Source organism: Pipra filicauda, unplaced genomic scaffold, assembly GCF_003945595.2.
Source record: "Pipra filicauda isolate LSUMZ 115617 unplaced genomic scaffold, ASM394559v2 scaffold132_size2486313_pilon, whole genome shotgun sequence".
NCBI lineage: Eukaryota > Metazoa > Chordata > Aves > Passeriformes > Pipridae > Pipra > Pipra filicauda.
The window spans coordinates 1,871,013-1,880,546 of NW_024103796.1; the positions used below are offsets into that span (position 1 = coordinate 1,871,013).

Genomic DNA, 9,534 nt, shown 5'->3' on the forward strand with positions numbered 1-9,534 from the left:
CAATCTCTTGGCCGACGTAGAATCAAACATGGAACCAGGTATCTTACAAGTGTAACAGAAGAAGCAAAACTATTTGTTTTCATAAATACCTCATACAGTATTTTTCATAAACACTCTTTTATTAATACCTCAGTATTCAAGCTTACCTGCATTTACGTTACTAAATTTCTAAAGAAGAAAAAAAATTATTACCCTCAGCAAACCACCAAACCCTAATGTGTCCATTTCTAGACTTCCCATTTTGACACAAGACTTGTATGGATTCACTTTATAAACAATGAGGCTGTGACCAAGTATAGTCAGAGCACTCCATGGCCTGTTACATCCTGTTCTCCATTCTAAAACCGGCCCATGTGCTGACCAGGCACATGCACAACTGCCTTCACTGACGCTCTGTCTCATCAGTGCCATTTTTCTGTCAACTAGTTAAAGTGGAAAATAACAGTCAAATTAAGTGTTTTGTTATAGCCAAACATCTCATTTTCTGTAATTTTTATTTCTAATAAAGATTAACAGCAAAGTGCTGATGATCAAGAAATTATCTTAATTATCGGTCTTTGGGAGGATTAGGATTCTTGCGTCTTCTGTGATACCTAGAAGAAAAAAAAGGGTGCAATGAATGCAAGACTGTGGACAGTCTTTATTTTCCTGATATTTTTGCCCCCAGTAAGTGATCTGAGGTTACACATGTAAGCAAAACACAAGATACACAAGCACTACCCATCACCACTCAGTAGATGCCATCTCTGTTGTTTGTGGAATTACATAACGTTACTCATTTCTATTGTTACATCTGCTACAAGCACACAATAATCCAATCAGTTCTACAGCTGAATAGGCACAAAGGCTGCTGTTTATTCTTAATCCTTTGTGTGAAGTTAATTTTATTACATGGTCAGCTTTCCCTTTGGCTAAAATGATTGCTATAGAACAGACACCTGATGTTTAAAGGAGTTGAGCCAGACTGTGTGTTAAATAGTGTAGTATTTTACAGACAAACTGAAAAACAAATTCTTAACAACAAAAAATGATCCATATTTTCCTCTTAATTATGCACCCTAAGACAAGATAGATCCTGTTTGATCCTCATTAAAGTGACAGCTACCCTTTGGTCATGAAAGTCCTACCATTCCATTCCTTATATCTACTCCCAAAGCACATTAATTAAAGTTTTCTGCAGACAATAAACCCCCAAAAATTTGTGTGTGTTATGTCTTCATAGTTATAAAATTAGCAGCTACCAAAATATGTAGTAACATGGACTGGGAGTAGCACAAACCAGAATGCTGCTTGTTTCCATTAGTATATCTGAATGTACATAGTTCTTCTTTAAGCTCAGTCATGCATATTTGCACCTTTCTTCCTCGATTTCTGAATACAAGGCACACCAAGGTGAAGTTTTCACCATTTCAAATGAAAAACTTCTACTGCTCTTAAGTCTGGGAATTATCCCACTGAGGGCTTTTTTCAGAAAAGTTGTTAAGGAATAGACAATGCATGTTTCCAAGCTGTATTTGGTTATGTCCACTGAGGGTATTTTACATACTAGATTCTGTTATGTAACTTTAATAAATGACCCAAACCAGTAACTAACTAGATGGTATGAGAAATTTCGACACTGTGACAAAAGAGGCAAAGGCTACCAAACAAAGAGGCAGTGTTAAAAAAACCCTCATGAAATACAGTCTTCCATTTACACAACACTGCATTTAAAATTTTATGTAATAGTCCACATATCTTGTCTCACATGACTCATCCTAGATTGCATCTGGTCATTAAATTATTCCTGTATTTCCTTTTACTGCTAAAAGGAACAAACATTGAAAAGAAAATACTTACTGTCCCACAGGATACCAGCGATGTTTAGTTGTGTAAAACATTTTGCTGAGCTCTTCAATTGTAGGACCTCTTTTGTTCTTTAGCTCTTTTTCATTCAATCTGGATTTCAAAACTTGATCAAGGTTTTCTTCTTTATTATTCACTGGATCTGGCCGTGGTATGGGCTATAAAAACAGTAATGTATAAGTATATCCTTTTTCTCTTTTTTTTTGAGAAAGTCAAAAAGCCAGGCTACATAAGAGTAAACTGTAATGCTGTCTAACAGCTGAAACCAAAGGAATACAGAAAAATGCCTGCAATTGTACAAGCTGTTTATCGCCCCTGCCTGCCCATCCCAAATGAAACCACACCACTGTGGAGCAGATGTCTAGAAATATCTAATTACCCCAGGTGCTCCAGCTGATTACCCTACCCCTAACACCAACATTCTTGTCATCATTATTGCTGATCTCATTCTTAAAATTCACTAGCTGGATCATAAGCTTCAGTTCTACTAATACAGAAGTATCCATATTATTCCTAATTAGAATTTTATTCATAGTGACAATCATTGTTGCTAAAAAGTTTTTAGCTGATGTGTACCTTTGAGAAGAATGTCACTTCCTAATTTTTTATGCACCAGCTAAGACAAAGTTGTTTGTTTTCAACTGGAAACCTAACTACTAGCACTATTATAAATATTTTTCCTTGTTTCACCTGTTTTTCCTGAGGAACATGCAACTGACAGATTCAAAAATACCAATATATAACTTGCACGCAAAGAGTGCTACAAGGTTTTAAGTTTCAATAGAGAATTGTCACATTGGGTACTTCAGCAACATGGCTACCAGATGCAGTATTTTACTAGCACATGAGAACTGGAAATTCAAACAAGAAGTGTACACTAGAAAAGTTTATCTAGATGTTAAATCACAACACTAGACTTACTTTCATCAATGTAAAGAACACACTGAAAGTACTACTGATAGATAAAAATCAGTATTTAAAGGTTTTTTTTGGCTCAAGAGTGCTGAATGGAATTTAAAGTTTGAGTTGAAAACAGTAGAGGCAACATTTCTTTATATTCTCTTGCCCAGATTGTGGCATATGTGCACTATAATCTGCATTCTGATCATCCTCTTTGAGTAGTTCATAGACAGACACTAGTTTTCTCTGCAGTGCCCAAGTATCCGAGTGCCCTGTTTAATTCTATTTGAGTTACTATGTGCTGTGATATCTGAGCTTTTCTTACTCTGCAACTTTCCCTCAATTCAACTAAGTTTCTCCTTGTGGCAGCAGCTGTATTCATCATTCACTTACTTCATAGAGATGTTGATCACATACTAAAAAGTATCTCAGTATTTCAAATTAAAAAAGATGCCCTAAAGACTCAAACCTATGAACTAATAAATGCCTTTACAAGAGTAAGAAATATAAATGTGTACGTTTGCACATACTTTTGTATGCTCATATGGAATCTCAAGCGAAGGGTGGTAGCAGACAATTGTCTTCAAATCTGATGTCACTGCAAGTTCCACTTTGCTATGAAAATAAAACAAACTTATAATTTTCAGAAATGCTGAACAACTGAGCAGCCCAAGTCCTAAAGAAAACTGGATTTGACCCTGCATTTATGAATTCTTAATAATCTTCTATATAAAATAAGGGTCACAAGTATTTGATCTGAACTTCCAATTTTTTGTTCCCCCAGTCATCTTCATCTTTCTTTGTGAATGGAGAGGAAAAAAGAGCTAAAGAAAGTATTAAAAAAAGCTGGAAATATGGGTTGGACAAGAAGTCTTTAAGAGTTGCATATACAACTCTAAACAGATGGGGAAAATGACCTCTAGGACAACATGCCTTTATAAGAAATATGGCACCTACAATGAAAAAATTGGAAACAAAGCTCTGTTTGGGGTTCCAACTTTTCTCTTTGGTAAAAGATGACGAACAAGATGTCCTACTGAGAATTTCTTTGCATGAATATGGCTTTTGTCACCTTCCTTCCCCTTCCCATGACACATTAAGCTTCCTAAAACCATGGATGCCATGGATTCTGTGTTTCTCACTATATTTGTATCGTCTTTTCCCATTTCTACTCAAGTTTCCCATGCAGCAGCAAAAATATACTGGGACTTTGTCTTAACAATGAGCACCAATGGAAATGACAACTCTAAGCTACTTTTGCTCTTCTGCAAGCAAAACTGCAGGGGTACTGGGGTCATCAACATGCTGATGTCGATATCATCAGAATGGGTCCTGTGTAATTTTTCATTACACTTATTTTTTGAAATATTAACTTCACTATCATTATTACTATTGGAATCAGTACTTTAGCTAAAATTATTACATATATCCAATACTGGCAGAAAATGACAGCATTATACAACAACTTCATGACAGAGAAAGTAGCCCTGGAATACACATTACATGAAAAGGCCACACATCAAAGCATGTTTACATACCAGTTGTAGTCTTCAGGGAGAACCGAGTATGTAGATTTATGGCAAGCATGATACACAGCTCCCTCTGCAACAAGAACCCAAGTAAGGAACACTGATGTAAAATCAAGCAGAGCTGTGCCCATTTAAGAATGTTTATGTTTTCAATTTTCATTCTGTTTCAAGTCCTAATCAGAATTATAATCCTACACAGTTAGACACCCAAATGCTGTCTAAATAGAAATTCACTTTACTATACAGATTTCTAATGCAATCAAAAAACCCACAGTATCCAGGTACCTATGACCTATACCTACCTTTCCAATTGTATTGTTTTCCTGAGAAAAGTCACAGTATGAACAAAATAGCTACAGAGTTATTAGAGAGTATTCTTATACATATATATATATATATGCAAAGAACATTACCATATGACTTTCAGGGAAGATCGTAATTTCATTCATAGCAACATTATTATCAAAATCAGGGGCTCTGACTGGATATGCAGAGAAATGCTTTCCTAATGAGGACAGCCAACAGTGGGACTGGAGTGCAGCAGGTTTGTGCAGCCTCTGTCCTTGGAGAATTCAAAGACTCAGCAAGCCCTGAGCAACCCAATGTGTTTGCAGAGCTGACCCTGCTTTAAGGAGGAGCCTGGACCACAAATCACTCAAAGTTCCTTACTCACAGTTTGATTTACATTTTTTTATAGAATCACAGAATCATTTAGATTGGAAAAGACTTTTAAGGTCAGAGTCCAAATGCAAGCTTAGCGTAAAGTGTTAAACAGTAACAGTCCCTTACATAGGAATCATGCTATAGGCATCTTGCCTTCCACAAGTTATTAAGTTGTCTTAGTTATTGAGAAGTTGAGTTCTGGTATACTGTAAATAGTTTGCATTTCTTCCTAAGATTTCTTTCCCTTCCTTGCCCACTAACCTCTAAAATGTAACATGTCCATTATATTTACTCAATTACTGTCTTTTCTACCACCTTTACTATCTCTCCTATGTCTTTCTATTGACAACTAAAACATAGACAAAAATCTAAGAAATAATACTGCCTGTTTCGACTTATTCTAATAATGTTTATGTTAAGTAATGAGATTTTACTGTAGCCTTTTCTCACCACTTTTTACAAGTCTGAAAAAATAAATTTAAATCTTCAGTGATAATCAGTGGTAAGAGGGGTGGTATTTACAAGCTAATAAGTTAGAGGAGTATCCTATGTGAACCATGAAAGCTTCAAAAGGAAAAAAAAAACCAGATCAAGATGTCCTTTAATTATTAGCAGAGAGCACAGACTATCAGGCTTCACTGTATTCAAATAGAAAAGTCACTTCCATGCTTCCATTACTTTAAACAGTACAGGACAGAGGCTCTCAAAGAACAAATTTTAATACAGGACTTCTACAATTTATCGCTACTTACTGTGCAGCGGGGCCGGCTTACAGGGTGCTACCGAACGCATCCAAAAGAGGCTGGACCATGCAGTTCTAAGAGACAGTGCCATGTGGACAGCAGAGAGGGAACCAGTCCGGGACTTGATGAAACTCAAAGAGACACGTATCCTTTTTCTCTGCAGAACACTCTTTGAAAGAAACCAGTTTCATAACCGTTCAGGATACAGAAGACTAACAATTAAATTTATTGAAAATCTTAAGGATAAATAAAATCTGTGCAATACATTCTTCATTATTTGTCAATTATTTAGAGTTCCTTATTATTTATGGTACTGGTACCTGCCTTTTTAACAGTCAAAAGCAGTACAAGACTTTATTTACTGAGAGGTAGTCTTTGAAAACATTAACTTTTTAAAAAAGTTTCCAATCTTGGGTCTTCTCACAGGTTTTTCTAATGGTACTCACCCACCTAAAATTTGATCCTTCCTTCTGCACACTCCATAGAATTATTCCTGAAACACGTTCTTCTTGTTCACAATGTAAATACCATCACCCAGTATAAAAATAGAAGTACTTATAAATAACACCTGCTGTAGTTAACAAACTGTCTAAATGAAGTCAGATGGTTTATCCATCTCAAAAGCAATACACCTAGAAACCAAGAAACACCGTTTAGAATACCGTAAATATTACCCCGGACTTCACAGAAGCAGAAAGACATCTTATGTTTTCATTGTCTACTGAGAAAAAAAAAAACTGCTTCAAAGAGAAACTTATTACGATGCTTAAAAAAACACAACTGGAGACAGTTTAAAGACACAGGACACGTGTGCCAGCAATGCGCGGAAACACGAAACCTGACACTTTTATAATTAAAGAAAATATTTAACTTAAAAATATATAAATCAGTAATCCGTCAAAGCAAGCAAGAGTCCCCGTTATGAAACCCCGAGTGTGACCCCCGGCGGTTCGGCCCCTCCGAAAGCCCAGGGCCTCCCGCCCGGCCCTGCCCGGCGCTCACCTGCGCGGCACCGCCCGCTGCCCGCGCCCGCCCCGCCGGCGGAAGCGGCGCCGCCCTCCCGCTCTCCTTCCCGTTCCGGCTCCGGCGGCTCGTCCCGCGGCACGCCGGGACACGTAGTGCGGGCCGGCCGGCCAGGAGGGCCCGGCACCTACAGTGGTGCTGATACCGATACCGACACCACCTCCTGCTCCTTCCGCCCTCAGCACTGCCCCGGCCGTGGCCGCAAGCCCCGAGCCGCTTCATAATATGGTGGCGGGAAGGGTAGACCGGGCCGGGCCGGGCCAGGGGGAGCAACGCGGACACAGAGTAACAGAATTACGTTAGAAAAGACCTCCGAGATGGAGTCCAACCTGTGACCGATCTGCACTTAGACAACTAGACCGTGGCACAAAGTGTCGTTTCTTGAACGCCTCCAGGGATGGTGACTCCACCACCTCCCTGGGCAGTCCAGTCCAATGTTGACAACCCTTTCAGAGAAGAAGTTTCCCCCGATGTTCAACCTGAACCTCCCCTGGCACAGCTGGAGGCCATTTCCTCTCGTCCTGTTGTCCACAAAAATGAGATTCGTTAGCCAGTGTGCAACAAGCCGTTAATAACACACTGCAGACAACACTGTCACTAGTTGCTTGGCAGAAGGGTCTGCCCCCATCTGGCTACAACCTCCTTTCAGATAGTTGTAGAGAGCTCTAAGGGATCCCCAAGGCTTCTCTTCTCCAGGCACCCCAGTTACCTCAGCCTCTCCTCATAGGATTTACCCCGTAGACCTGTCACGAAACACCTGCCACTCGCCCTCAGTGCTCTCTGGTGGTCCCTGTACTGAGTGGGCTTCAGGGGCTCAGAAACCCGTAGCAGAGGCACTGGGGCACCCTGGCATCAGCAGCAGCTGTTCAGCTGGGGGAGAGGGCACAAAGCCCCAGCAAGATGCAGCAGTGCAACTGCCAGTCCCAGGAATGTGCCATAGTCTTGTTATCTGCAAAACAACCCCCTCTGATCCCATAATTTGAAGGGACACCTCTAACATTATTGGTTATTTTCACAAGCTTGCGAGCATAGCCTGCTTGCTTTCTGGGTTAAATTACACAACAGCAGCTCCCTCTGTTCAGCCTGCCAAACCCTCGCAGTACCTGTAATACTTTTCCTCAGGGAACGCCTGAGTTTCTGTAGATGAAATAGAATGTTTCCAATATTTAAGGCATGCTGAAAATTCACCGGAATACCCCAGGCACATTGCTGTTCTGGGGCTACTTGCTTTGCTTCTTTTGAAGACTGAGTCAAAAAGCGTTTCAAAGATAAGATTATATTTACACAACATTGATAAAAGACAAGAAGAAGATACAAAAATCAATTATCTGATCTGCAGTTTTAGTATCTGAAATGGCTCCAGCACTGTAAGCTTTCGAACGTCCATAAAACCTCTCTAATTCACATCTGTAGGTTCTGTCTCTATTCCTTTCACAGCATTACTCTTTTAGAAACTCTTAGCTAATGCCTTTTAAAAGGCTGCAACCTTTTCCAGATATCTTCAAACCATTGCATCTTTTCTGATCGCTGGCTGTGGTACTGCAATTTCACGTCATCATCGGTGGAAGCCTCACAATTTCAGTCACGTCTAACTTGATTCTGTAGCTGCAGAGTTGTAGTTACGCTAATAACTTCCAGAAGTATAACAGAAGTATAGCCAGAAATCACTAGTCAATAGCTGATCATTCCCATTAGCAGTAGCAAAGGTTTCTCTGTGAGTATTTTTCCTTACAGTGGAAGATGGAAGACATCCATTTTGGAGCTTCTTGCAGTAGTAGATCATAGAATCAATCCTTAGAAAAAGGGACTAGAGGTGGGCCAAAATGTATTACATACTACTTGGAGAGATGCAGCCAAGGTGAGAGATAACAACTCCATTGTAAGACTCCTCCAGATTTGTGGAGATCAACTCACTTTGTCATTCTATCAAGTTTCTTGCAGTGTGCAGCAGTGTGTGTGTCTGATCTGGATCAAGCACTGAACAGAAGCAATACAGTTTTACATATCTTCTGTTGTGCACTGGCTCATGATTCCCACAAGGAAGTCCTTGTACTAGGATGAGGGCCACCCCTGGATAAAGGACAGCCTTTTGAAGCTGAATACAAGCAAGACAGTGGACAAATAAAACATGTTGAGGATTTTAAACTCAAGGACAGTGTTGAAAAAAAATTAAATGGTTATAAACTGTGTGAAATAAGTGCTCTCTGGAAATTAAAAGTTAGGAATGAAACTTCATTTAAGGAGTGAGCTTCAGGAATATCTTGTCCATAGGCATAACGGGGATAAACGGAGGTATTTCAAAGTCACTCTCACCAGGAGCAGTTTGTGACAACAACAGACCGGCTCAGGATTCTTGCCTTTCTCCTGGTTGGCTGCAGTGTGACACCCCTGTATGCAAATGCATCTTGCAGTGGTCCCTTAGCACAGAACCCGGTCTGTCGTGTGTGCTATGTGTGTGTTTGTGTGTGAACCTGGGACACAAGCACATTAAGGCTTGGTCTAGGTTCCTAGGAAATACTAAATAAACTTAAGGCTTCTCTGACTTGCCTTGGAGGTGCTCATGACTTAGTTGTCATAGCTTCTTTAAAAGATTGCCTAAACACAGTGATGATGAGGACTGTGATTGACACCGCCGATTCTTAGAGGCTTTCTCAAACCGATACTGTTCACCCATTCAGGAGACAAAAATTCTTTGCTGTCGAGTGGAAACCTTGAAATTAACTCCTTTCACAACTGGAGATGACTGAAAATCACACCTGTTTCTTTCTGCAGTGTGAGACACTTTTTTTTTAATCTCCTCTATATTGAGCAGCAACTGTTAAAAAAAAAAA

At 39.7% G+C, this 9,534-nt stretch overlaps 1 protein-coding gene across 3 annotated transcripts; it reads right to left on the reverse strand.

Moving 5' to 3' along the window:
• Window positions 1–98: 98 nt before the first annotated feature.
• Window positions 99–6,940, reverse strand: MRPL42 (mitochondrial ribosomal protein L42). Of its 3 annotated transcripts, none has more exons than XM_027732296.2 (6): window positions 6,683–6,940; window positions 5,690–5,849; window positions 4,284–4,347; window positions 3,276–3,360; window positions 1,840–2,003; window positions 99–593 (listed from the first exon to the last, which is right to left on the reverse strand). In XM_027732296.2, the coding sequence occupies exons 1-6, from the start codon at window positions 6,923–6,925 to the stop codon at window positions 548–550; spliced, it is 762 nt and encodes a 253-aa protein (XP_027588097.2). In that variant the 5' UTR covers window positions 6,926–6,940; the 3' UTR covers window positions 99–547. The 3 variants fall into 3 exon arrangements, with proteins under 3 accessions (XP_027588097.2, XP_039234172.1, XP_039234171.1); XM_039378238.1 differs by lacking the exon at window positions 6,683–6,940 and adding an exon at window positions 6,131–6,672; XM_039378237.1 differs by lacking the exon at window positions 6,683–6,940 and adding an exon at window positions 6,127–6,672.
• Window positions 6,941–9,534: the final 2,594 nt, after the last annotated feature.